Source organism: Pelodiscus sinensis, chromosome 19 (assembly GCF_049634645.1).
Source record: "Pelodiscus sinensis isolate JC-2024 chromosome 19, ASM4963464v1, whole genome shotgun sequence".
NCBI classification, from domain to species: Eukaryota; Metazoa; Chordata; order Testudines; family Trionychidae; genus Pelodiscus; species Pelodiscus sinensis.
The window spans coordinates 27,699,184-27,725,553 of NC_134729.1; the positions used below are offsets into that span (position 1 = coordinate 27,699,184).

At 62.8% G+C, this 26,370-nt stretch overlaps 2 protein-coding genes across 10 annotated transcripts in view; one reads left to right on the forward strand and one right to left on the reverse strand.

Annotated features, from left to right (window-relative positions):
- Positions 1-6,688, forward strand: part of BTBD2 (BTB domain containing 2) — a 36,894-nt gene extending 30,206 nt beyond the window's left edge. For all 8 annotated transcript variants that reach the window (XM_075903213.1, XM_075903218.1, XM_075903217.1 and 5 more), the window contains 3 exons: positions 90-177; positions 2,164-2,310; positions 3,828-6,688. In XM_075903213.1, the coding sequence (XP_075759328.1) occupies positions 90-177; positions 2,164-2,310; positions 3,828-3,989 (397 nt within the window). In that variant the 3' untranslated portion in view covers positions 3,990-6,688. The remainder of the gene's footprint in view (positions 1-89; positions 178-2,163; positions 2,311-3,827) is intronic.
- A 3,827-nt stretch (positions 6,689-10,515) lies between these two features.
- CSNK1G2 (casein kinase 1 gamma 2) overlaps positions 10,516-26,370 on the reverse strand; it is a 92,519-nt gene continuing 76,664 nt past the window's right edge. The window contains exons 3-13 of one of the 2 annotated variants that reach the window (XM_075903219.1): positions 24,528-24,568; positions 22,773-22,842; positions 21,036-21,184; positions 20,009-20,243; positions 18,615-18,700; positions 17,432-17,516; positions 16,729-16,877; positions 16,362-16,445; positions 13,387-13,491; positions 11,828-11,934; positions 10,516-11,294 (exon numbers count right to left, since the gene is read on the reverse strand). In XM_075903219.1, coding sequence (XP_075759334.1) covers positions 11,240-11,294; positions 11,828-11,934; positions 13,387-13,491; positions 16,362-16,445; positions 16,729-16,877; positions 17,432-17,516; positions 18,615-18,700; positions 20,009-20,243; positions 21,036-21,184; positions 22,773-22,842; positions 24,528-24,568 — 1,166 coding nt within the window. In that variant the 3' untranslated portion in view covers positions 10,516-11,239. The remainder of the gene's footprint in view (positions 11,295-11,827; positions 11,935-13,386; positions 13,492-16,361; positions 16,446-16,728; positions 16,878-17,431; positions 17,517-18,614; positions 18,701-20,008; positions 20,244-21,035; positions 21,185-22,772; positions 22,843-24,527; positions 24,569-26,370) is intronic. The other variant, XM_075903220.1, reaches the window with a different exon arrangement.

Here is a 26,370-nt window from a genome sequence, read left to right on the forward strand (position 1 = left end):
GGTCGCTATGCATCCTGCTTAACTTGAACAGACCAGCCTGCTGGTTTTGTGCTGACTCTCTCCTGTTCACTTCTCTTTAAATCTTACAGGTTCTCAGTAAACAAAAGGATATTTATAGTTGGGTTTGGACTGTACGGATCAATACATGGGCCGACAGACTACCAAGTCAATATACAGGTATTAAACCACTTCTCTCCTCTGCCAAATGTGCCCGATATTTGCTGCCGTACAAACCTTGCCGGCAGTGCTCAGTGAAACACACCACCCTCTTCAGCTGCCGTTAATGCCTTTCTATACAAAGGCACGTTTGTGTTTTATGGGAATACGGGTCAAGCTGAGCAGGGTGACTACTGGGGAACTCCAGTACTTGGAGGGATATTTTGTTTGTTCTGTTAAGGCGTTTAAAATGCTTCCATCCTTGTGTTCTCAGTGCTGCTGTGTTGGGCGTTTAGTACTCACGAAACCATCCAATCTGACAGCACTGGGGCAGACGTTCGCACTCAGCCTTGGTGTTCGCTGCTTCCGCCTGTGGTAGCGGCCTCAGGGCCCATGTGGCCTGGTCCCGGAGCGCGTAGCTGCCGTCCAAGTACGGTCAGACAGGAGTCCCTGCCCCAAAGCTAAGATTCAGGGAGCGGGTGTCACTGCCCAAGGGATGGAAGGTAGCAAACGTTCACACAGGCTGGTCCTGCCAGTGATCGCAGGCGTCATCCTGCTCCTGATGGGCATGCACCCTGTGTGCGGTGGTTGCCAAGCAGCACCTGTCCCGGTCGCGATGCAGGCTGAGGGCCCCCGGCTCCAGAGCGCCTCGATTCCTGCTTGCCATGTGGGGTGCCCCGGGGGTGGCTTGGCTTGCCTGAGTGAGGCTCCGCGTCCACACAGGTGAATTCCAGGCCGCAGCGTGTGGACGTTGTCGCGCTCAGTCCCCAGTTGAGTTTTCTCTCGTTATTCTGGATCACTGGGCGTCCAGCTCGCTTGCACCACTGACTCCTGCTCCGAGGCAGCTGCTGTCGAGTCCGGGGTCTGGGGGAGCAACTTCTCTGCCTGGGGCATATCCCGAGAGCGTCCCAGCCCTGGCTGCGGGCTGCGTTTGGACACTGAGAGAGCAGCCGAGGCTTTTGGTGTCCCTTGGTATGGGGAGCTGCGGGGCCCTTGCTGAGAGCTGTCAATGTCGGTGCAGCTGTGTCCACGCCTGCTTCCTTGGACCTGTCACTGTCGTCTGTGGGGAAGCCTGCAGCGTTGGCCCCGTGTCCATCTTGGGCTCGGTGCTGGGCTTCATGAGTCGCCTCCGAGTAGAGATGGGCTCCTCGGTATTGGGGCCAGCCGCGCTGCTCTCCTATCTAGGGAACTGTCCACGGGCATGCTGCCAGTGTGCGGCCGGAGAGTCCTTAGCTGCCCACCCAACCCCTGTCCAGCGGCCCCTTGAAAGCTCGGAGATACTCCCAACACCCAGGCCAGAACCAGCCCGTGTGACACAGGCAGAGACTCAGCACCAGCGAAGGAAGCGTTTGCCTTGTGGAGAGCACAGTCCGCAGTAGGGCCCGAAGCAGGAATACCCCCACCCAAATCTGCTGTCAAGTTGCAGTGTAAAGGGAGAGGCCTCAGATTGCTGGGATCCAAACCTTGAGACTGCGTAGACCCGAATCAGTGTCTGAATTGGACCTAGCAGTCCAGTGCGGTCTAGGTAGCGCCTCCATAGATTCAGCTGCCTCCCCGAGTCTGAGCCCAGTGACTGATTGGTTCTTTTCTCACTGCGAGGCCTGGCAAAGCTTGTCAGTGCCCTTGGCCCTGCCCACGAGTTCACGCTCATTCGATAACCACGAGCTTGGCCCCTGAGATTGTGGCATGGGAAGGGCATTCGGGGTGCTCCTGCCTGCCAGGCAGCGGTGCAGGGAAACTCCCCTTCGGAATCTTTGCCCTGTGTCCCCCTGGACTGACTCTGCTGACGTGCTTAGCAAAGCGCAACTGAAGTGCAAAGAGTCCGAGTGGTGGCGCTGGCAGACTTAACGCAGCCGAGAGAAAGCTGCCCGATCCCTGTTCCCCAGGCCAGCAAGGTGTTTAGCCACTAGCAGGCCCAACGTGCAGTCTAGAGAGGAGTCACAAAATGAACCCACCCTTTTCACTAGGCCAATTACAGGGCTGTTTACTTTCTCACCCTTCTTCCAGATCATCCACACGGACAGCAACACAGTACTGGGTCAAAACGACACCGGGTTCAGCTGCGATGGGTCCTCCAGCACTTTCCGGGTCATGTTTAAAGAGCCCGTCGAGATTCTACCCAACGTCAGCTACACGGCGTGTGCGACACTAAAGGTACCATCGTGGGGCTCGGCCATCGGGATGCCCGGGGAGGGAGAAGGAACGGGATTGCTGGTCTCGGAGGTAGTGCTGCTCCTGCTTGGAGACCGCCAGGGGATCTGAAATTGCACATGTATTTGTTCCCCAATAAGCATGTGGCCCTTCGGGGGTTAACGTTCAGGGAGCTGGTTTTGGTTGGTAAATGTTTACTAGACAAGCTGATGGGGCTGCTGGCGTAGGTAGCCTGGGCTTTGCGAATCTGTTGCTAGTTGGTCACTTGCTCACCAGAGCAAGCAGTGTGGGTGTGCAGCTGCTCCGGACGGATAATGGCGTTAGATGGGTTAAATGATGCACCGATGGCCCCATGCTGGAGTTCAAACACGCAGCAGGTTTTGGAGTGGGAATGGGACCTTCATTCTGCCCTAGAGCTCATGAAGGACTTGTTAAAACTCTTCAGTTACCTGCTTGTAGCCGTAAAGTCCTAAGAAGGAAGCTCTTGCTGTGTGTGTCCAGCACCAAGCGTGGGGGGTTGGAAAATGGTTGCATGCAAAGTCTTTATTGCCTGAGTGCTAGGAATACTTGGATGCAACTAGCGCTCAATCCGAGATCCCTCTTTTTGTGTGGGGCTGTCTTTGTGTGCGTCCATATTGCAGACCCCGGGGGTGTCGCTGGGCTTACGCTAGAGCAGTGGGGATGCAGCAATGTAAATCTAGCCATGCAGCCATGGCCCAATGGACTTCAGACAAGACACATTCAGTGTGGTTATAATGGGCCAGTAGCCGGGTGGGTGATGAAAAATCGGGTATTGCCCGACATGATTTGACAGGGGGACGTTGACCAGTGACTGACTTCTAGTACGGGCAGCGCGGCTCTCGGAGGAGATCTCGTCCACACGAGAATACCGGGGTCATGCACATTTCTTACGCCACTTGGAATTTCTTGCAAGACTTGACCTGTGACCCCGGTTCTGAGCAACATTCCACAGAATGGTCTTGCTCTGTGTCTGCTTCCGAGTTCTCTTCAGCCGAGCCGCGGTTTCCTCGCCCTGTCTGGGAAGCCCATGGGGAGGCAGAGGAGGGAGTGACGAGACTTCCCATAGAGGAGCGGGGAGACAATCAAGGCTGTCGGGAGAGCTGCATGCGATGAACGGGAAGGAAGGCGGAGAGAGAGGGGTGGGGTTGGGAGCAGAGTGCTAGTGACTAAAATGAGCACCAGGAGCTCTCCAGTGTGTGGAGGTCTGTGCCTGGCTGCTTTGAGCCGTCCCCTTTGAAAACGATCCCAGCAAGGGAGTGTGAAACCCTTGGGCTGCAGAAAACAGCCGCTTGCGGGGGGGAGGGTTAAAATCCTTGAGATTTAGTAGCTGGGAGCTGCCGAATGTCCTGAGATGCTGAAGATCCAGAGTTGTCGGGATGCTCGTTGCTGGGTTTGTCACTCAGCACTGCGACCGCGCCGCTTTAAAACCCTGGTTGCGCTTGGACTGGCTCGTTCCCGACCTTCCTAACTGGCTCCCCCGTTTTCTGTTACGAATGCAGGGTCCAGATTCTCACTATGGAACCAAAGGGCTGCGCAAAGTGATCCATGAATCGCCAACAACGGGAGCCAAAACTTGCTTCACTTTCTGCTACGCGGCCGGCAATAACAACGGCACGTCGGTGGAGGACGGACAGATCCCAGAGATTATCTTCTACACATAGTGCAGCTGTTGGAGTCAGCTGAGCCGATGAACTTTTGTCCCCCGCTCCCTCCCGTGCCCTTCCCAAGGAAGTTTCTGGCTGAGTTGAGCCAGGCCAGGGGAGCCGCTCTAGCCAAAGGTCTCAGTAAAGTCGTTTGAAAGCCCATGTTTTGCCGTGTGCTAGTGATGCTGCTGCTGCTGCTACCACCTCATACAGACTAGCTGGGTTTCCGGTATCATTGTAGGTTGCCTGTGGCTAGTAACTCTCCACTCTCCCGATAGTCCCATCCGCTGTCCTGGGTTTTATTGTAACATATGTCGATGCTTTTCCATCAGTTAGAAGCCTGGAACCAAGTGGCTCCACTAGGTGACAATCCTGGAGGGAAAGAAAACAAAATAATCCCAGGGTCGTGTTGACTTTTTTTCTTCGTCCTCTGCCCTTCGTGGTGCTGGGATGAGGCTTTGCCGGGCTGATTCTACAGTACGGCCAAAGCGGCGGGGTTTCCCTGCGAGGTTTAACCAGAGCCTGCCTGCCTGCCTGCCGTGCTGGACGTACCTTTGCAGGTTCCAGAAGATCAAGGGAAGGGCGTGTTCCTGATCCAGCGCTACAGCCCTCCAGCCGGCCTCTCAGCTGAAGGGAGCAGCTCTGCAGAGACCCACCCGCGCTTGCGGCCTGCTTTTGGCTAATTTGAGACAATCCTTTAGAGGGACAGTGAGTGCGAAGCAGCGGAACTCCCCTGGGGCCAGGCCCTGTCTGGAGCCGAGCGCCTTGGCCCCCACAGGCAAGCTCCCTGCTCGGTCCTGGGGGGCTTTTGCAACGTTTTCCGTGTCACACTTACACAGACGGGGGCTGGTCCAGCCAGGCTGCGCTGGGCTTAGCCGCAGGGACTCTGCGCTGGGAGCCGCCAGGCTCCTTGAATTCCTGCTGCTCGGAGGTAGCAGCGCTTGAGCTCGGTTGCTTCTACCTCACAACGTGCCTCAGCTGGCGCCCGTGTTCTGAAGCGTGTTGCTCCTGCTCTTCTGCGTTCTGGTTTCCTTTGCCTCTCCAGCCGTCGGCGCCCCCTGCAAAAGGGGAAGGGGTTTGGTGTCCATGTGCCGCCACTTAAGGATCAGCAGAAGGGGAGGGGTGGATGAAGCAATCTAGAAAACCACTGACACTTTCCTGCTTGTCCATGTCCATTCACCTGTCCCGCCCAGCTGGAGCCCTGGCGCTGGCTGTCTGGACGGACGTTCTCGTGGTGCAGCGCTTCCTGGACTCCGAGCTGCCGACTTTGATGGGGCGGTTTCATGGCAACCCCCTCCCCCGGCTCTGTTCACAGCAGGTTGCCTTTCACCATAATCACGTGATTTCAGCTCAGCATGACGTGTTGCCGTGATGGGAAGTAGCCGTGTGACTCTGTAACTGCCTGAATGGTCCCACCCTTGCCTTGACTAGCAGAGACTGGGGAGGGGGGGGAGAGTTTACTTCCCGCACTCTGCCGAGGAGGGTGCTTGAAATCAAGGCGGCCCTGTCAGCGGAGGTGGCCAGGCCATTCAGCAGTGCGTGGGAATTGCTTAGTGCATGGTGGTGTCGTCTCTGATAAGTTGAGGTTCATTAAAAAGCCATTTGTGTGTCGCTCCAGTGCCGGGGCTTCCCTCGCTACATTTGTGATAGCAGCCTCCCTCTTCACAGCTCTGCTGGGGCGGGTGACTTGGTGCCTGTTACCTGCTGGGAATGGTATCCCAGCCTTACCCCACCTCCTCCCCTGGGCTGCCAGTGACCTGATCTGTGGCTGGCTGGATAACTCCACCAGCCAGACGGCGGCAACACGTCACCTAGAAATAATCCACGTAGCTGTTGGATACTGGTGCCCGTGCGCTGCCTGCCTGAGGAGGAGGGTGAGAGATGTTGTTAGCCTGCTTCTGGGTAGGAAGTTTTTCAAATATGGCCAGTACTACAAGTTATGGGTCCATTACTCTAGTCATTGAACCTGGTTCTGTGCAATGCAAAGCCACATTCTGAAACATGAACAGTGGATGGAGAGGGTCCTTCCTGAGAGGAAATTGCCTTCTCTTGGAATGTACGTAGCTGCGTCTGCGTCTGCGCTCCCGCTTTTCACCTCTCCTTGTCAAAGGGGGTGGGGATGCTCGCATCGGGTTGGGGCTTTGCCTACTGCCCACCTTAGGTATAAACTCTCTGCTGTGGATATGACGCTCCCTTCTGCATATAAATGGCAATAGCAGAAATTATTGGACTCTGAAAGAAGCAAATCTGCACCCAGGTCTCATTTAGTCTCTCGATCTTTTAACCGAAGAGGCCGAGGTGTAGATCTCCCTGGTGGCTTTTTCCTTTAAGGCTTCTGTTTGAATATTGCTAGTGTCAGAACCTCCTCCCATCTTGCTTTCGACCACAGGGCAGGTTGCTTTAAAAGACTTTCGCTGACAAATGTTTAAAAAAAGCAAAACCCTGCCCAACATTTGAGCAATTTTTGTTCTTCTGGCTTTATGCAGTTTGATGCAATTCTGGCTTTTGTAGATAGTATGAATGTAACTCATCGTGGAACATGCCTGTCTCCAGAAGTAGGAGACGTTTCTATTGTATCATGTCTCCTCAAACAGGGCTGGGAATATCTAGACTATCTCGATGAATGTATCAAAAGCTCATTGTGTTCACATTCTGCTTTTTGCCAGCTTTGTGATTTGTAAATAGGAAATCAATAAAGACAGTGAGGTGGTCTTTAATCCAAAGTTTCTTCATGCTTGGAAGAGAGCAGATGGCAAAACAGCCTGTGACAACTTACAGGATTCTTGAATCGCTGTGGGAAGAGGCTGGAGCTATTTGGTACCGGCAGGGTCCTTAATTTGTCTTCCCTGGATGCTTTCAACTGCTGTGTAAATTAGTGTATTTTCCTTTGTTTCCCTTGAGATTAGTCGTGTGAGATTCTACCTTGAAGAGGAAAGTGCCTAGTGAAAGATGGCGGATGCTGCAGGGAGGTGATGTTCTTAGAAATAAATATACGAGCAAAGCCACATGCTGAGAGGGCCTAGTGGGATGCACCAGTCCTGGAGGGGGCCTGGCTGTAGGCCTTACCTACTCAGCACCTGGCAGCAGTCAAAGGCAGCCTGATTTCCCCATCTCCTGAAGCCTCTTTGGTGTAGCAGTTGGCTTAGAATGCAGCAGGGCCTGTCTCCCTGCATGATTCCTCCAGCCTGCGGCACTCTCAGAATTCAGTCAAACACCCTCCCAGCAGGGCCCTCTCAGAGCTGCCCCCGTGTTCTATGCCCGCCTCCAGCCGTCACTCACTCTGGGCTGGTTCAGAGTCAGGTGCCAACCTTCCCTGCCAGCTGCATAAGCAACTCAAGTGGGCCTGGGCTACACCTGTTGTTGGGATGTGGGTCCTGCAGGGTCGGGACCGAATTGGCAATCAGCATCCACAAGAGCCGCACTGTGAGCACATTGTGGCTACGTCTAGACTACGTCCCTGTCTTGTAAAAGGGATGCAAATTAGACGTATTGCAACTGCTAATGAAGCAGGGATTTAAATTTCCCCCGCTTCATTAGCATAAAAATGCTGCTGCTTTTTTTCGGCACGGAACTTTGCTGGAAAAAAGCTCCAGTCTAGACGCGGATCTTTCGGAAAATAAAGCCTTTGCCGAAAGATCCCTTATTTTCTGAAAGATCCGCGTCTAGACTGGTGCTTTTTCTGGCAAAGCTCCGTGCTGAAAAAAAGCAGCAGCATTTTTATGCTAATGAAGTGGGGGAAATTTAAATCCCTGCTTCATAACAATTGCCATGTCTAATTTGCATCCCTTTTTCATAAAAGGGATGCAACTGTGACGTAGCCAGAGTGGGCGTGTACCCCCCAGTTAACAAGTTGCTAAGTGGTTAAATCATGAGTCATTAGCTTCACCCTCACAGCAGGGACCAGCCTGGGCTTCATTACAGGCCGGCAATTGCTCTGTTGAAAGCTGGCACGTAGCAGCATCTCTGACAACTGACCTTTGCTCTAGCAAGGTGAGACCACAGCCTGCCCCGTCTTGCATACCTGCTGCCTGGAGCACCTCCTGGGGCTGTTCTTTAACTGGCTTCCCCCTGTTTGGGTGTGGGCCACCGCCCAGCCTACGCTATACTAAGGCTTTCCTTGAGCAGCAGCATCCTCATCACCCTGCAACCAGCCCTTGGGTCTGTTCAGTGAGGAGAATGTGAAGCAGGTGCCATAGGGGTAGCAGCTCCCCTGTGATCCAGGTGGAAGCCGCATTCCAGCCAGCCAATGTCTGAGCCAGGCAAGCGCCCACCCCCTCGTTGCACCTGGAGGAGGAAGTTTGTGTGAAAGCTTCTGAGTTTGTGACAAGTCAGCACCTCGAGTGCCCCCCAGTCCCTCTAGCTCCCGCCCAGGGGAGCCAGGCTCCGAGCAGCATGAGCTCTGAACTACTTAGCACCTCTTGGTCCACCTGGGACCGGGTTCCAGCTGAGGCCATGAGCCCAAAACCCCCAGGCTGGAGGGTTACACAGTGTTGTGAGCAGTTAACAGCCCCCCTCAAGCTGCCCCTTCTCCCCTCCCCCCCCACACAATAAATCCTGATGGAAACTGGGGGGGAAGTTGGATTTTTTTAATTTTTATTTTTTTAAAAAAGCCCCTAAGTTCTATGGCTTCAAGGAAGCATCAGAGAAATGTCAATCCCAGTTCTGTACACGTGTTTTTAAAGCCATAACTAAACTCGCAAGGGAACAACCCCCCCTCTGCTTTGGAACTACACAGGTACGGACTCGGTTCTGTAACGGGACCAGTGTCGTGCTGCCGGACCCGGGCCTGAGCCCTGCACCTGACAGGAACCGAGATTCTCAAGACAGACTTGGGCAAACTCCCTTGGCTTTCCCTTTTTATTTCCCCTCGAGCCTGCGGTAGGCGCGTCGGGCAGCTGTGGCGAAGGGCAGGCCAATCACGCACATGCACCCGCTCCCAGACGTGTTTATTTTACACCCTCGGGGCTGGACACACAGTTCCAGTGAAGATTTAAGGCGGTTTCATTTGCATTGTTTGGGAAACAAGGTCGAACATTGCACAGAACTACGGACCGTCCAGCCAGCCGGATCTGGTGGGATTCATGGAGTTTGCAAGACCCCAGCGCTCCCTAGCAGCTGGCCAGGCCCTCCCGCCTAGCGCCCTGCCCCTTGCTCCTCAGCAGGGCACAGGCGCTGCCCTGCAGTCAAACTGCAGCCCAGGAGACCAGGCGGCCCCTAAGGGCTCTGAATGGGCCGGACATTCCAGCTTGGGGGGGAAGGAGGCCACCACGGGAACTGGCTTAAGCCTGTTGAATGAGTCGGGGGTGATGGGAAGGAATTTGGCTTGATGAGTGGCAGCTGCTCCACTGCAGCAGGAATGCGAAGAGTCGGGGCCAGTGCTGGCCCCCCAGATCCCCATGCCCGTGGGCCCTTGCCTAAGGCTCCTGAGGGGGGCTAGTTGCCACCCAGCCCTGGCCCAACATGTGCGGCAGCAACAGACGCAGGGCTCCGAGCGGCAGGCCAGAGTCAGCGCAGCCCGTTCCGTGGGCAGGACGTGCCTAGCACCTGGAGCCGCTGGAGGGCCCCCCCCCAGCCACGACCGCCTCCTGCAGCACCTCAGAGCAGCTTCCAGCTCCAACATTACAAGTGTCAATTACACAGCGAATCCCCCCCCCCCCCATGCGCCGGCCCCGCCCCACCTGGTAAGAAGCAACCCCGCAGGCCAACGGTGCCGTCAGTGCGCACAGGCGGCCAACAGGCACCGGCGTCCCGCACTGAGCGCAGGTCGGCCACTGGGCCGCGTGTGGCTGTAGAGGGGTGAGGGGGTGGGCAGGGAGAGCTTGAAAACCACCCACGGTTAGAACGGCCCGAGCTCAGCTCCGGCGTAAGCACACGGGCCTGATGGTTGGAGGCGCCGACTGGGCCAACCTCCAGCTGCAGCCGGGGGTCAGATCAGCAAGCAGGGAGGCGGGTTCAGGGTTTCCTCCAGCCCGTCGCCTGCAGGAGCCTCCCACCAGGAGCGGGACTGAAGGGCGGAGCCAGGGCCATCCCAGTGGGGGCTGCTACAGCGCAGGCCCCTCTCCACGCGGCCCCTTCCCCCAGTGGAAGCCCAAGGAGCTGAACACACCTGGCTGCCTCCCACCCGCTTTGAGGTTGGGGCTCTTTGGCCCCAGGGGCCCCTGCTGCTCAGCCTATCGGTTCACTGGCTGGGCTGGGGGGGGGGGGCGCCCCACGGGAAAGGCCAGGTAAGTAACTTCCCCTAAAGTGAGCTGAGTGAACTCGGCCAGGGGCAGCCGCAGGAGGCGGCTCCGTGCTTAGTAACCGCGGCCTGGGGCCAGGCATCCCTGCCCAGCCCATGGCTCCATGCAGGGACCATTACGACGTCCGTTTTCTACCTTGCCCATCCCCAGCCCCTTGCGTTTCCCTTTGGTCTTGGCCAGGTGCCCCATGTCAATGGCCGAGGGCCGGCCGCTGGGGCCCTGGTAAAGCTTCCAGCCCTTCCTGAGACCCTACATGGCTCCCCTCCCCTCCCCTCCCCCTCCCCAGTTAATTACTAAACTGTTAATTTCAAGACCAAACATCACTTGTATTGCTAGCAAAAGTGCATCGTAAAAGGAAAGTGTAAACGAGGCCCCAGCCACTCCTCCCTGTACCAGAGACTCGGCTAACGCAGCGGGCGAAGGGGGTGAACCAGACGAGGGGGAGCTCACAGGGACAACACAATCTTTAAAAGAAAAGCAGAATTTTTAACACTAAAAAGATGAAGGTCAAAGACTGACTCCGCCCTCCGCCCCGAGACTTAAATTAACTTCAGAGACAAAGAAGCGACGGGGGAAAGTCTCCAGCGCCCACCGCTCCTGGAATTGTCTTCGGCGGCTCCCAGGGCAGCGGTTTGAGTCTGTAGAGTTGATCCCCGTTTTCCAACTATTTCATAGAATCAAAAGAAATTCACGTGGTGGGTGGGTTGGGTGGTTTCCTTTTGTAACTAGCTTAATGCTCTGTGGCCTGCGCGCCAGGCGGGCATAGGAACGCCAGCAACGTCGACTTGGTTTCCGTAAACGACCACGGGGTGGATGTGGTGGTGGAGGAGGAAAAGCAAAGCAGTTTGAGAACCTCCCTCCCCCGCGCCCCATCCACACACGTGGCACCAGGTGGTGAAGTCACGAGGCTCTTCCCTCCGCCATCCAAATCAGAGGGAGGGAAGGTCTTGCAGACCCGCTAGCGAGCCTCGCCCCGTCCGTGGCCAGCGGGGCATCCCCCGCTACCTGCTCCGGGCTGGCTCTGCCCGCTCACTTGTGGCGCTGGATGGTTTTCCTCTTCCTCCTCTTGAAGAAACAGCAGCACCTGGGGAGAAAGGCAGCCAGGCGGTCAGGCCCCCGGGGCCCCCAGCAGGCTCCTCCCCACCCCGGAAGGGACCGGCCGTGGCGAGGGCCTGGCTGGAAGGGGTGCAGTTCGCGCCACGTGTTCTGGGGGAACCCTGAAGCGGCTCTTAGCGAGCTGTGCGGGCAGGATTCCCCCACCCGCTGCCGGGGGTCATTGTGGGAGGAGGCAGGCCCGAGTCACCGGTGGCTGGGAGTGGGAACGGCCCGCGGGCGAGACCACGGCCCCCGACGCCGCTGCAATGCCGGGCAGTGGGAGCCTGCAGCGTCCAGGCCAGGATTTCGTCCGGCTCGGGCCAGTAGCCTCAGTCCAGCGGCTGGCAGATTCCCAACCCCCCAATCCTGGCTCTGGGGCGGCATGGGGCAGAGCAGGCCGGGAGCCGGAACGGAATCACCAGCTCTGTCCCCTCTGGACTTTGCTGGGGAGAAGGGTGTGAGGGCAGCAGCCCCTCCCCCGCCGGGCCAGGGCAGCCCCCGAAAACGCAGCCAGGTCCTTACTTTGTATCATCTGCTACCTCCACCTCGGCGGGCGCCGTGATGGGGGCGTTCGAGTGGCCCGCCGTGGGGTCGTCCGTGTTCAGTTCTCCGTTGGTGGAGCTCATCACCTGGCGGGAGAGGGGCAGTCAGCCGGGGTGCTGGCCAGGCGGGCAGAGGGGCTTTAACCCTTCCCCGTCCCCCACACATCCCTGCAGGTCCGTACCCACATGCCTGGGCTGCCTTCCCCCTGCAGGGGCGGGTCCAAGCAGCAGCACCTGGAGCGAATCTGCCAGGCTTCCTCGGCGCTGGAGGGCGGGGCTCTGCCGGCGGCAGGCCGGCCCCGGGCAAGCCGGCCGTGCCGCAGGGGCCTCACGTGGCCTGCGCAGAACCGCCCTGCCCTGCCCCCGGCTGCACAGGAAGGTTTCCGGGGCTGCTGGGCAGTGCCTGCCACACACGCTGCCTGGGAAGGGCCCAGGTTTCATTTCTGTAGCAATTTCAATCCCTGGGCCTTGACAAATTCCCCCCAAACGTCAGTGCGACCCGAGCAGACGCCAGCCAGGCTCAGGCCCCGCCTGCCGAGGGCCCCGGCCAATCGCAGCCCAGACGGGAGCAGCGGGGCGCAGGGAGGGGTCCGAGGTGCCTCTCTGGGCCCAGCACCCCGGTTGTTACTCAGCCGTAAAGCGGGGGCAGGCGCCGGGCCGCCCTCGTCACACGCTCTGGATCCGCACCAGCTTGCCCGGCCCCTGGCCCCACGCTGCCTGCCTGTGTCCTTCGCCCACGAGCCCTTCACTGCCCACTTCCGGCCAGCCCCATGCCCGGCGGGAAAGGAAACCGGCAGTGGCTGCCCAGGGGGTTCTTGCTACAGCTGTGGGATAGCACCCAAGTGGCAACAGCACAGCCCAGCTGCGCGACTCGGTTTCTCCGCCCCCCAGGCCGGGCTGGGCCCCGGCAGCCCCTCCAGAGGCCGGATCGGCCCTGCGCAGCACCACAGGCCAGGCCTTCCCGGCAGCGCCGCCCGGGCGGGTCAGTGGCACTGGGGATGCGCGGCCAGGCCACCTGGGAACAGCAGCGTGACGTCACCCGCTCAAGTGGCAGCAACAGCGCTGAGCCACGCCCCTCTGGCGTTACACGCGCCCCCGGTGGAGCTCTCCGGTTTGCTGCAGGGCAGACAAGCCCCGCCCCGGGGCGCCCTGGGTGGGGGAAGCAGGGTGGGGTGCCAGGACAGCGGGGGATGGGCACAGCGGCCCGTGGGTGCTGTGTGTGGGCTCGGGCGGGGGAGGGGAGGAGACACCCAAAGCAGCGTCAGCCCGTTTGTGGCACAGGGACTCGACAGCAGCGGAGAGCCAGGCGGCCCCCTCGCCGGGCGGGGCAGAGGGCGGGAGGGGAGGCTGCAGGTCAGCGGCGCGGACGCGGCAGAGGAGCAGGGGGAGCCCGAGTACGTCAAGGAGAACGGGGGGAAGGCGACAAACCGGGGACTCCCCGAGCCTGGGCCTAGCACCGATCCCGCCCGGGGGAGGCTGCTGCAGTCTCCCCCGTCCCGTGGGCCTGTCCCTTCCACGCCCACTCGCCCCTGCGTGTACCTGCACAGAACCCCCAAGCCTGCTGGTCGCTAGGCGCGTTCCTAGAGCTTCCTCGGCAGGCTGCTGACTAGCCTGCGGATCCCACAGCTCGGTCCCCTCGGGCGACTGCGAGCCAGCGGCAGGACAGGAAACAAAAAGAGGGAGGATGGAGACCGGGGGCGGGGGTGGGGAGAGGAGGCAAGGTAAGACATGCAAACGCCACGCGCAGCAGCGCCAGTGTGGCAAGGCCAAGAAACCAGCGCGGGCCCCGGCCAGGGCTCATGCCGGCTGCTGGGCTGGTGCGGGCCTCACGCGCGAGCCCAGACCCTCTCCCCTCCCTGCCGTGGACGGTCTGGCAGGTCTCCGGCGCACTGGTCCAGGCAGATCAGGCACGCGGGTGGTGCCAAGGCAGAGGGGGCAGGGGCTCTTGGTGGAGACGCGCCACGTGGCAAAGGGGGGAGCCGAGGCCGCCTGGTGTTTGATTTTGCGGAGCGAAGAGAGAGCGACATTAAAGCTGCGGGTGGATCTTCCCAGCCCCGTGTGCGCGGCCGGAGGGGTGAGGAAGGAACCGGACTTCGAGCGGGGGGTGGGCAATAATTTTTGCAGGGGGGGCCCACTATGTGGTCATGACCCAGTTCCCCTCCCTGCTAGGGCGGAAGGGGCGGGGCGGGGCGGGAGACTAGCCTCCCCCTAGAGTTGTCTGGGATCGGAGGCTTTGAATTCACAACCGAGCGAAGGGTCCCGGCTCCGCCACGACCACGTTGCCTGGCCACGGCTGGGGGCTGCTGACACTCCAAGGCTCCCGGCGCCAGGGTAGCGCTGCGGCCGGGCGTCACTGAACTCGATCCTGCTGCCTGAGCCCCGGCCTGGACCTGGGTGGCCCAGGCAGCTGGATATAGATAGAAAGTGGCCGGATCCGGTGCCCAGCCCTGGCGTGACCCGGGAGATCACCAGAAATCTAGACACCCCCGGGGGCTTGCCCTGGGCCTCCGTTCCAGACAGAACCTGCCTTCCCAGGGGATGTTCCCAGGGCCTCCCCTTCTCTCGCCTTGACTGGCCGCCATGGGGCTGGAAGGGCCCCGGGGAACAGCCTGGGGCCAGTCCACACAGAAGGGAGGGGCTGCCGGGTTGAACGCCTGCCCCGGGTCCACAAGCCCCGTTTGGCCACGGTGACCCTGGCACCCGAGCCCCAGGCGCCCGGAGGGTTTCCTTGTAAGTGGCGGCGAAGGGAGCCCAGGGCTCTGCAGCTGCCGGCCGAGGAGGCTGAGGCTGGGTGTGAAACCCGCCGGAGCCAGCCATGTGGTCGCCCACCAACCCCCTCGCCAGGGCACCGCCGCCTGTTGGGCTGAGCCCAGCTGCTCTGACGTCCTCCCCGCTCCACAGGCTTCCTTGCCCAGCCCACCTGGTTCCCCGGGGCTTCCCCCTGCTTTGCTCAAAGTGCCCCCCCCCACAGAGCCCGACCAGCACCCACTCCACCCGGCCATGCCCACTGGCCCCTGCAGAGCCGCCCCAGCCAAGTGGGACAGAGCCAGGCTCCACCGAACACCCAGCTCAGTCCAGTGGCCTCTCCCGGACCTGAGCTGCCTTCACCCGGGTCTCCCCCTGCAGGGGGCGAGATGTAGAAGGCGGGTCCCCCCCCAGGGGTGAGATTGCAGAGGGAGGGTCCCCCCCCAGGGGTGAGATTGCAGAGGGTAGGTCCCCCCCCAGGGGGTGAGATGCAGAGGGAGGGTCCCCCCCAGGGGTGAGATTGCAGAGGGTAGGTCCCCCCCCAGGGGGTGAGATGCAGAGGGAGGGTCCCCCCCCAGGGGTGAGATTGCAGAGGGTAGGTCCCCCCCCAGGGGGTGAGATGCAGAGGGCGGGTCCCCCCCCCGGGGGTGAGATGCAGAGGGAGGGTCCCCCCCCCGGGGGTGAGCTGCCTTCACCCGGGTCTCCCCCTGCAGTGGGCGAGATGCAGAGGGAGGGTCCCCCCCAGGGGGTGAGATGCAGAGGGAGGGTCCCCCCCCCGGGGGTGAGATGCAGAGGGCGGGTCCCCCCCAGGGGGTGAGATGCAGAGGGAGGGTCCCCCCCAGGGGGTGAGATTGCAGAGGGAGGGTCCCCCCCCGGGGGTGAGATGCAGAGGGCGGGTCCCCCCCAAGGGGTGAGATGCAGAGGGAGGGTCTTTCCCTGGGAGGCGGGACGCTGAGGGCGGGTCTCCCCAGAGGGCGGGTCTCCCCCACGCGTGGTGCGGGCTATGATCCGCTCTCCCCCCGGGCAGGACGGAGTCTGAAATCGCGGGTCCCAGAGCTCCTGTCACAGGGGCCGGCTTAGCCCAGCGGCGCCTCCCACGGTCCCCTCCTGGGTGTCGGGGTGGGGCGGCAGCGTCAGGCTGCCCAGCCGATCCCCACGCCCCCGCAAGGGGCCTAGGACCCGGTGCCAGCTCAGGGCCTCTGGACTCCCCAGCAGGCCTGTGCGTGGGCTGGGGCAGGCGTGTCACATGGCAGCTCGTCCTGGGAGCCGCAGCTCTCCGGATGTTGCTCCAGGAACCGGGTCGGGACCAGGGGACACGGGTCCTGGGACAGACCCCAACGGGCCTGCAGGCTCGTCCCCAGTGCCGAGCCCCAGCTAGGGACCCCCCCCACAGCCGCTCCCTGCCCTCCAAGCCCCATGGCGCCTGGACAGCAGCTGCCCCCTGGCCTCCAGCCTCATGAGCCAACCCTCCCAGCCCCGCAATGGCCTCTGGGACGAGACCCCACAGCCCTGCCCTTCCCTCTGGGAACCCTCCACATCCCACCTACCGGCATCCATGCCCCCGCACCTCCACCCCAGCCCCCGCGAAGGGGACGGGCCAGCCAGGATCTCTCCTGGACCGGCCAGAGCTGCCTCCCAGGCCCCAGGAGAGCGGCTAACAATCCCTGGACCCCTTCCGCTCCCCCTATGAACTGGCTGGTGCTTGGACCGGTTCGCTCTGCTCCACCATGGCCGAGCCGCCGGGAATGGCCTGGCCAGCGGGGGCTCACCTGGTGTTTGGTGTGTGGCTGTGCTTTGTCTCGGTTCGGAGGCTGCACCTGGACGTCGCTGTGGATTGTGCCGATCGGAGTTGGCTGCAGATCAAGACACCAGGAGGACAATCAAAGAAGGGCCAGGCATCCCCGGGCAGGGCCTGTGCCCCCTGGGCTCACCCCTGGGGCTGGCGGACCCAAGAGGGGGATGAATTAGGGAACGAACGAGGCCCAAGCAGCTGAGCCAACGTGCGCCGGGTGCCGGGCCGGAGGCGGGGAAAGGGGCAAACAGGAGGGTGGCGGGGAGCCAAGCAGCTGTAACCGCGCAGCCCCGCTCTGCCGGCTGCTCCCGTCGGCAGCCCCCGCGCCGGCCAGCGGCACTTACTAGCGGCTTCCCGGCCCAGTCGTACTCGTAGTCGAAGACGTAGCCGCTGCGGTCGAACAGGTCCGTGAAGAGCTTGCGCAGGTAGTCGTAGTCCGGCTTCTCGAAGAAGTCCAGCCGCCGCACGTAGCGCAGGTAGGTCGCCATCTCCTCTGCGGAGGCCCAGCAGACTCAGTGCGGCCCTGAACCGCGGCCCAGGGAGCAATGGGGCAGCCAGGGCGTAGCGAAGGGGAGGGGGGCACCGCACTGGGGTGAGCGCAAGCAGAAGGGCACAGGCGGGTCTGGGACCACCCGACCCCAACGCAGCCACATCAGACCCGCCCGCACTGTTCTCCCTGCGCTCGCCCTAGAGAGACTGCCCCCCCCCCCCGGGCAGCAGGGAAACACCCACAGGGGCTGCACAACAGGGGCCCGGAGACAGCTGCATGGAGAAGCCTCCCCCCCCCCCACTGCAGTAAGGCCACCTGCAGGAAGTGGGGAGGCTGTAGTGCATGCTGCTGCAGGGCAGAGCTGCACAGGGGCACGCAGGCAGCAGTGTAGCCTAGCAGGTAGTGCCTGTGTTCCAATCCTAACTCTTCCACTCGCCTGTGGGGTGTGCACGCTCTGTGCCTCAGTTTCCCTTCTCAGCGTCTGGCTGACAGGTTGATTTAACGTGGGGGAGGGCTTCCGTCCCTCAGGGCTCTCCCGACTCGGGCCGGGCCCTTACCTGGGAAGTTCTCACACAGGACTTCGACGGGGGTGGCTCTTTTGGTGTCCCCGATCTTCTGATACCGCTCCTTGAGCGTGTCGGCCTGGAACGGGCAGAGGTCAGGGCGCTCAGGCGCCGCGCACGCCCAGCCGGCCGGAGCCCCAAGCCGGCGGTTAGGCCTCCCCACCATGGCGACGCTAGTGCCCTCCCCGGCTCTCCCAGTGAGCGGGGCGACTGGCAGAGATCCCAGCCTGCTCCTGGCTACCCTACGGCACGAGGGGAGACAGCCTGGCCGGGGCCCAGGAAGGACTAGCAGGGCCAGGCCCCCGAGACCCAGCTGTGCAGAGCTCGCTGGGCCCAGGAGCGGGTGTGGGGAGAGGAACGGCAGCGACCGGCCCTTTGGAAACCTAGGGGGAGCCCGACAGGCCACAGGGCAGCTGGCAGGCGGGTTAGCACCCCGGGGCCCACCATGGCCAGAGCGGGAGCCGCAGGAGGAATGCGCGGTGGTACAGCCGCCTCTCCGGGAGGCCTGGGCACAACCAAGCCTCTGCTCCCCACTGCGGTCAGACGACATGCCGGCCCCTGGCCCCGGGGACGCGGGCACAGGGAGCACAAGCAGCTGGTCCCAGGCCACAAAGCAACGGTGACAGTGACGGAAACAACCCAGGGCCCCCCAACCCTCAGCCTCCGTCCCAGCCCGGCGGAGTAACTGCCCTGAGACTTCCAAGCACGTGAGCCCCCCCGGGGCGCCCCCCCGAGCTCCCCACGCCTCAGCGGGCCCTTCCGCCCCCGAGACCTTTGAACACCGATGTGTCCAGTGCAGATCTAAGCAGGCGGGCGCCGGGGCCGGGTGAGGACTCAGGAGTGAGCTGCGGGGGACGGAGGGATCCTGCACCGCTCGTGTGTGAACGCAGGCAGGACCGGCGCCCCGCTGTGGGTGGGAGCGGCCCCGGGGAGGGGTGGTGGCCCCCGTGGACAGGTCAGGAGCTTTTTTTGTTCTGGGCCCATTTCTGAGGGTAGGAGAAATTGACACTCACGTTTCCCCATTTTGATCCGTCCCACCCTCGCCAGGGCACCTGGACGAACAGGGCAGCACCCCAGGTCACTTCCCTCCCTCGGGGCGGGATCCTGGCCAGCCTGGTCCCCGGGGCCGCTCGGCCGCGTAAGAGACTCCCAGGGCCCGGCTGCCACTCGCACTCACCTTGAGCCCTTGCCACGGGAGGCTGCCCCGCAGGAAGTACATGAACATGTGCCCTAGCGCCTCCAGGTCATCCCTGCGGCTTTGCTCTGCGCAGAAGAGAGAAACGGTAAGTGCCCCGCGCCGACGCGCTGCTCCCAGCACCACACGGCAGCCCCTGCGGGCGAGCCAGGCCCGCTCAGAGCAAGGTGAGCCACGGGGCTTTCGAGAGCCAGGGAGCCCCTGGCATCGCTGCATCTGGGCTGCCCGGGAAACCCAGCTCTGGGGAGCTCCTGGCCAGCGTTCCCAGGTGTCCGGTATTTTCGGTTTTTCTCGGATGGAAGGCTGCTTGGGATATCGTTCCCTGCCGCGTCTGGGGGGGGGGGGGGGGGGGTATTTAAAGGGCTGTGACTTTTCTTTGCTTGTGCCGTTGGTTTTTTTGCTCAACAACTTTGGTCCCCGTTGGGTTTGGGATTTTTTTTGGCTCAATCAATTTTTCTCCCTCCATGTTCGGTGTTTTTTCTGAAACTATCTGGCAACCCGACTCACGGCCCCCAGGAGCCTGGCAAGAGGCCCCAGAGGCAGCTGGCTTGCTGAGGCTGGGTGCCTCATGGGCTCTCCTGCCCTGGTCCTGGCGAGGCCACGGTGCCACGTGGAGCTGAAGAGATGCCCCCGGCCTGCCCTGAGCTGCGGCAGGGAGACGGGGAGGCGGTGCTCCCCGGTGCCAGGCTCCAAGCCACGCAGCTGAAGACCTCAGTGGCCCCGGACCCCGGCAGGCTCTGTCAAAAGCCAACGCCTCCCCAGCTGCAGGCGTCTTTCCCCGGGCGCCCGAGCGTACAGGGGACGGGGATGTTCCCGGGACAGACGGAGGCCAAGGCAGGAGCCCCGTGGTCCCACAGACGCGCCCCCAGCCCAGAGCTGGGGCGGTGCTGGAGACAGGATGCTCCTGCCATCTCCCCATCGTCCCAAAGGCGGGTCCCCAGGATGGGGCAGGTGCTGCCTCCTGGTGCCCACAGCCTCCCCCACTTCCTGCTTCAAGCCAAGTCAGCCGCTGCCCTCCGGCCTAAGGGTCACGCTCTGCCTAGAGAGCAGCCTGGTCTCCGGGCAGGGCGGGGAAGGGCTGGTGGCCCTGGAAGGAGCAGGGGCCCTGCCTTGCTCAGCAAGGTGCCAGGAGCTGATCCCAGGCAGGGGCTCTCCAGCAGGCGGAGGATGGGGGGTCTGACAGCCACACGCACGCTGGGGAGGAACTCCCGTCCCCGCCTACAGTCAGCTGGCATGTACAGCCTGGCGCCGCCTGGGCACAGGCACGGAGCTGTGCCTCCGGTGCCAGGTTGCCGTGACATGCCCGGCGTCGCAGATGCCCAGCCCGTGTTATCGTCAGCCCGCCCCGCCGCAGGGCCCTTTGGGGTGGCCGGTACCTTTCCCGAGGTGCGTGTTGATGCTCATGTAGCGCGCCGTGCCCGTCAGGCTCTTGTGCTCGCGGTAGGGGATGTGTTTTTTGGTCTCAGGGTCGATGTACTCCTTGGCCAGGCCGAAGTCGATGATGTGGATGGTGTGCTGGCGCTTGCTGCCTGGCCGCCCCACCAGGAAGTTCTCCGGCTTGACGTCTCTGTAGATCAGGCTTTTGGTGTGGACGTACTCCATGCGCGTGATCTGCGGGAGGGCCAGGGTCAGCGCGAGGCCAGGCTCTGCCCTGCTCCCCCACTCAGGCTGAGGGGATGCTGCTCAAGCCAGCCCCCGCCTGACCCTGGCCCGCTGGGTCCCCCCACCCAGCCTGCTCCAGGAGAGGAAGGACAGTCAGGGCACAAGCCGAAACCTGGGGGGCCAGGAGCCAGCTCCCTGCTCTTCCGCAGCCTTCCCGCGTGGCCTCGGACAGGCGCCGGGGCCTCGGTTCTCCCCTGCGGCCCATGCCTGGCGCTTTGGGATCCACAAGGGATTGCTGTGGGGGTGGAGCTTACAGGGCCAGGCTGGCAGACCCCACACCCGGCGTGCCCAAACCAGTCCCAGCTGCGGCCTGCCAGAGTCGGAGGCTGCCCCCAGGGAACAGTGCAGGCCCCTGCCCACGAAGGGCCGGGCCGGGCTCCGAGCCTGGCTTTGCTGCAGACTCCTGCCACCGCCCGGATTTCAGAGCAACACGAATCTCTCGCCGGTTCCCAGAGAAGTAAAGTCCCACTGCCCCGGTCTGAGACTGGCACAGAGAGAAGCGACTTGCCCATGGTCACCTAACAGGCGGGGCAGGCTGGGCGGGGGATTGGCCCCGGCGGGGCAGGCTGGGCGGGGGATTGGCCCCGGCGGGGCAGGCTGGGCGGGGGATTGGCCCCGGCGGGGCAGGCTGGGCGGGGGATTGGCCCCGGCGGGGCAGGCTGGGCGGGGGATTGGCCACGGCGGGGCGGGGGATTGGCCCCGGCGGGGCAGGCTGGGCGGGGGATTGGCCCCAGCACTTACCAGCTGGATGGCGATCATCAGGACCGTCTTGAGCGTGAAGGTCCGGTCGCACAGGTCAAACAGGTCCTCCAGGCTGGGGCCCAGCAGCTCCAGCACCATGGCGTTGTACTTCCCACAGGGCCCGAAGTAGTAAACCTGAGGGATCCCTTCTGCCAGGGCGAGAGCGGGAGTCAGCCCCAGCTGCAGCGGGGACGGGGACGGGGACTCTCCCCCGCAGCGGCCCGGCCAGCTGGCGTCTCAGGCGCATGCAGCGGGCGGGGAGCCCGGGTAACCCCGGCGCCAGGGAGGTGCGGCCGATGCTCCGACGGGGGCTCCCAAGACAAAGGGCCCCTCCTCCCCTCTCCAGGCAGGACACTCATTGGGAATCGCTTGGGGGGGGGGGGGGGGCTGGCGTCCCGGGGGCTGAGACTTAGGCAGGGGTCTGCGCAGCAGCATCTGTGCCGCTCCCTGGAGGCCCTCGGTCGGGGAGGCCCCCAGCCCCGCACAGGAGCCAGGCTGCCTTCCTCCCCCCAACAGGGAGGGGGCAGGTGCAGCCCCAGCGTCCCCAGCCCCGAGCACCAGGGCGAGAGGAGGGTGCCCGGCCCCCTCCCCGTCCAGAGGGTGGCTCTGGAGGCAGCAAGGCTCCGCCCCCAGCACCTAAGAGAGGCGGCGTGTGGGCGGGGCCAGGCTGGTGGCTGGGGAAGGCAAAGCCCCTGCCCCCAGGCTGCCACCCGCCCCGGCCCCAGGACTTGCCCCTCTGCTCCCAGGGGGCAGGAAGAGGGGAAGCTGGTCTCTGAACAACAGCCTGGCCGAGAGGAACCAGGCCCCGAGCAATCCCCCAGCCCGGCCCTGGGCCCTCCCCCGCCCTGCCACTGCCCCTCACTGCCGCCCCTGGGCCCTCCCCCGCCCCCCAGCCCGGCCCTGGGCCCTCCCCCGCCCTGCCACTGCCCCTCACTGCCGGTCCTGGGCCCTCCCCTGCCCGCCAGCCCGGCCCTGGGCCCTCCCCCACCCTGCCACTGCCCCTCACTGCCGGTCCTGGGCCCTCCCCCGCCCCCCAGCCTGGCCCTAGGCCCTCCCCCGCCCTGCCACTGCCCCTCACTGCCGGCCCTGGGCCCTCCCCTGCCCCCCAGCCTGGCCCTAGGCCCTCCCCTGCCCTGCCACTGCCCCTCACTGCCGACCCGCAGCCCCCCAGCCCGGCCCTGGGCCCTCCCCCTCCCTGCCAGTGCCCCTCACTGCCGAGCCGCAGCCCCCTGCTACTCCAGCTCTGAGCCCCCCTCCTCCAGGCGGGAGAACTAGGGGGCAGCTGGGGGAGAAGAAGCCCGTTCTGGACCCTGCGTGGCAGGGGATGCCCAGCCGATCCGGAGGGCTGTTTGGGGGGAGGGGTCACCCTTTCCAGTGACCCAGCCGACAATCCAGACTCCATCCGGCCCCCGGCGCGGACAGGAAGGGCTGGGACGTGGCGAGCGGGCGTGAAGCCCCCAGCACCAGAGGCGGCTGGCACGCAACGGAAACCATTCACCTCCTGGCTGAGAGCCGCCCCTGCGTCCGGAGTGCCGGGGGCAGCCCCAGCGTGGGGGGCGATACCCCCTCAGCCCGTCCCCTGGCGAGCAGGATACCCTGCTCTTTGGGAAAGGGGAGTCCCAGATGGCCCGAGGCAGCTCACACGCGGGGTCAGAGGAGACGCCCCCCCAGCTGGGCCTCGGCAGTGACGGTTACGCTCCCCCATTGGCGCCGCCGGCCGGCAGGGCCGCTCCTTACCCGCATTGCCGAGCTGCTTGTAGAACCGGTACTCCAGATGCAGCTGCGGGGCCCGGGATTTGATCGGCTCCTTGGGGAAGCGAGCGAGAGAGCACGTGAGCGGAGGAGGGGCCGGGCAGGCTCTCAGGAAGGGCTGCTCGTGTCGCACGGCAGGTCTTGGCCCGTGGTGCCAGCAGTGGGATTGACACGAGGCCAGCAAGTGGCTGGGCAGGCCACCGCCCACCCAAATGTTCCGTGCAGAGCAGAGAAGGGCTCTGGCCATGGGAAGCTGGCGGGGGGGCAGCTGGTCTACTGGGCAAATTGCTGAATTTACAGGAAAGGAAACGAAACCAAAGAAGGACCCAGGGGAGAGACCCCAGGCCCCCGGGTGGGAGAACAGGCCCCACGAGGGAAGCACAAGGCCTGTCACCCGAAGGCCAGGCTGGTGCAAAGGGGCCGGGGGCGATGGAGGGTGATTTCTCTCCCAGCCAGTTACTTTGGGGCAGGGAGGCAGCAGAAAGGCCGAGGAATCAGCATCGTGTCAATCCCACTGCTGGCACCACGGGCCAAGACCTGCTGCTGGCCCCCTCCCTCGCGCAGAACCGGGGTGCTGCCCTCTGCCCTTTCCTTGGAGGACGCTGACAAACGGAGCAGGGGGCTCACTCGCCACTGGGCCCAGGGCTTTGGGGGGGAGTCCCTGGGCTGCTCCGTGGCAGCGTGTTCAGTGTTTGCTGCCGAGCGCTCCCCGAAGCGGGGCCAGGCACATGGGGTTTAACCAGACAGTTGGGGCACACGGGGCGGGAGTTCCTTGGGGCTCTGGGGAGTTTCACCAGCAGGTCCCTCCATGCCCTGGGCTTTGGCACGCCCAGAAGTGCAACGCGGAGAGCGCAGAGCCAGTCGCAATGGCCGGGGAGAGGCTCCGATTAGGGCCTGCGTCTCCGCTGCCAGGCAGGACCGGCCCAGAGGCTGCAGCGCCTCACACAAGAGCAGTCCCCTAGCTCCACACACGGAGGGTCTCCCCCTCCCAAATGCGAGCCACAGCTCTGGGGTGCATGGACTTGGGGGACATGCAGGGGAGTGACGGGAGGGGGCCAGCGATAGGCTGGCCGCTCTCTCCGCTGCTAGGCCACTGCAAGGGCAGGCCGAGCGGGAGGCAGCGGTTTCCCAGGCGGCACAGCAAGAAACAGTGCAGGGGAGAGGTACCCATCGGGGATGTGAAACCCCAGTTAAAACGTCACCCATGAACCGTGATCCCGTGGCAGGGGGCTGCTCCAATCTGGCAGGGGCCCCCCAGGCTGCTCTGGCCAGGTCTCTGCACTGACCGGAACAGCTCCCCGCTGGTGAACCAGTTACCCCAGTAAGCGTGCCCGTAAGGCGCATGTTTGCCAAGTATCCAGTTAACCCTTTCCATCCCTAGTACCAGTGGGACCCCAGGAGCCCGGGCAGGGATACTAAAGCTCCATGGGTGCATCTCATGCTGACCTGGTGGACACGGGGTCCACGGTTCTTTCACTCTTGGTCTCTTGCTGAGACTGCGCATTGGTGCCAATCGAGATGGCTAGCGTGTGGCAGACAGGAGGACACTCTGGAGTTGCCATGAGCCAGCTGATCATCTTGGCAGCTTCATGAACTGCTTTGCATGCAGTAAGTTCTCAACCACCACCCCTCGTTATAACTGCCTCAGCTGGCCCTGTTTTAAGCACCTCTGGCAAGGCCAGGCTCTGAAACACGAGCCAATGTGGACCACACGCTGAGAGGGAAGGAAAAGAAACTCACCAATTTTATAGCTACGTATTCGTTCGTATAGAGATTCTTTCCTGCAGAAAGAGATGAAAGAAACATTGAGCGTGAATGGAACTTACAAACAATGCTCCCTCTGGGTTTTTCCATCCATGTGCAGAATAATTTGTATGTGCACCGAGGCATTTGCGAATGTGCACCACCACCAGACATGAAAACCCTGGCTGTGGGCACTCTGCTAATCAGCTGGGTGGCACGTGAGTCCCTCCTGAGCGCTGCACCGGGGCCCTGGGCGCAGACTATCCACGCGTCGAATGCAGCAGGGAGGAACAAGCCAAATGCTCGGCTGTTAAAAGCCTCCCCAGGGGGCAGGCAGTTTGCAGAGCAAGGGGTGGGAGGTGGGAGGGGGAAGTGGCTGCTCCACAGCCCAAGGAGGCACCAGTCTGAGCACGTTGTGCAGGTGACCACGGAGGGGCTGGGATCCCAGAGGTTCCCATAGACAATGATCTCTCGGCATGAAAGCAGTGCATCCTGGGACCTGTAGTCCTGCGAGGCCACATCTCTGCAACATGCAGGCGAAGGCACCTGCAATCTATGGCATTGTATGGAAGTTGGCGCAGCCCTTGGCAAGTTACCAAGGAGCAGGGACCATGCTCCTCGGGGGGACGGCCCGCCCATACCTACGCTCACGTGCGCCAGCGCACGAGCTGGGAGCCCCAAGGGGCTGCCTCTGGCTTCATTTCTACGCCAGGATGCTCAGAGGCAACGCCGCCGCCATGGGACCAGAGGAACCGCGAGGCCCTGGCGCACTCCAGCTCGCGGCCTGTGGCAGTCAGCAGAGAACAAGCAGCAGCCGGATGTTGGCCCTTCTGCAGCCCCAGGCAAGGGCCCCCAGGGACAGCACCAGTCACAGTGCAACGCCTGGGTCGTGGCCAGCCCTCCAGAAGGGAACGCAGGAGGCTCTGCAGCTGGCGCCAAGCAGCCCGATTCCATAGCCAGGCGTGTACCAGACCCTCTGTGTACTGGGGGCCACGCGGGGATCTCCCCGGAGCGCAGGAGGCAGTCCCTTGAATACCGCAGCCCCTCTGCTCAGCGCCAGGCCCCAGTGACAGCAGAGCCCTGGGTTTGCTGGTTGTTACGCTGGGGATGGCCAGCGCCACCCCCAGAGGTTTGCCTGGGCCTGCTGCGCTGGGTCCTTTCCTGGTTTGTAACAGCGGACAGCAAACAACTTGCACTGAGCCAAGCCCCGCCCAGACCTCCGGGGAACAACACCCTAGGGAGGCCGCAGCAGGGGACACAGGCACAAAGCCAGGGCAAACCCGGGGCCACTGCCGCTGGGACTGATCTGGATTGGAGTGTAAATCTCAGGAACCAGCAAGGGGCCCTTGTCTCCCCACATCGGCACAGGGCTTTGCAGAGCCCAGAGACGGAGCCCAGTGGTCGGACGTGCACAAAACGGATTGTTTCAGCTACGTGGCTCCAATGCGAGGGGCCAGGCAGCTAGAGCACAGGATTCCTGGGCTCCGTCCAGCAGCCCACTGTGTCACCCCAGGCAAGTCACTGCTCTGTGCCTCAGTTTCCCCACCCATACAATGGGGATCACGAGTCCTAGCTCTTTCCATCAGCAGATCTCAAGTACCCGGGGGGGAAGAAAGGGTGAACCAGCATTGGTCTGTGATGGCCTTGGAGATGGAAGACACAGCAACGGACACTTGCCCGCTGGTCTACGGCTGGGGAAGAGCAGAGGGCTACAGGGCTCGGAAATTCATTTCTCGGAAGGTTGGCTCGGTCCCAGTGCTAGGCCTGCTACTGTTCTAATGGCAACACTTACTGAACGCGGGTCAGGATGTCCACACGGCTCACTCCAAGCCACGGCACC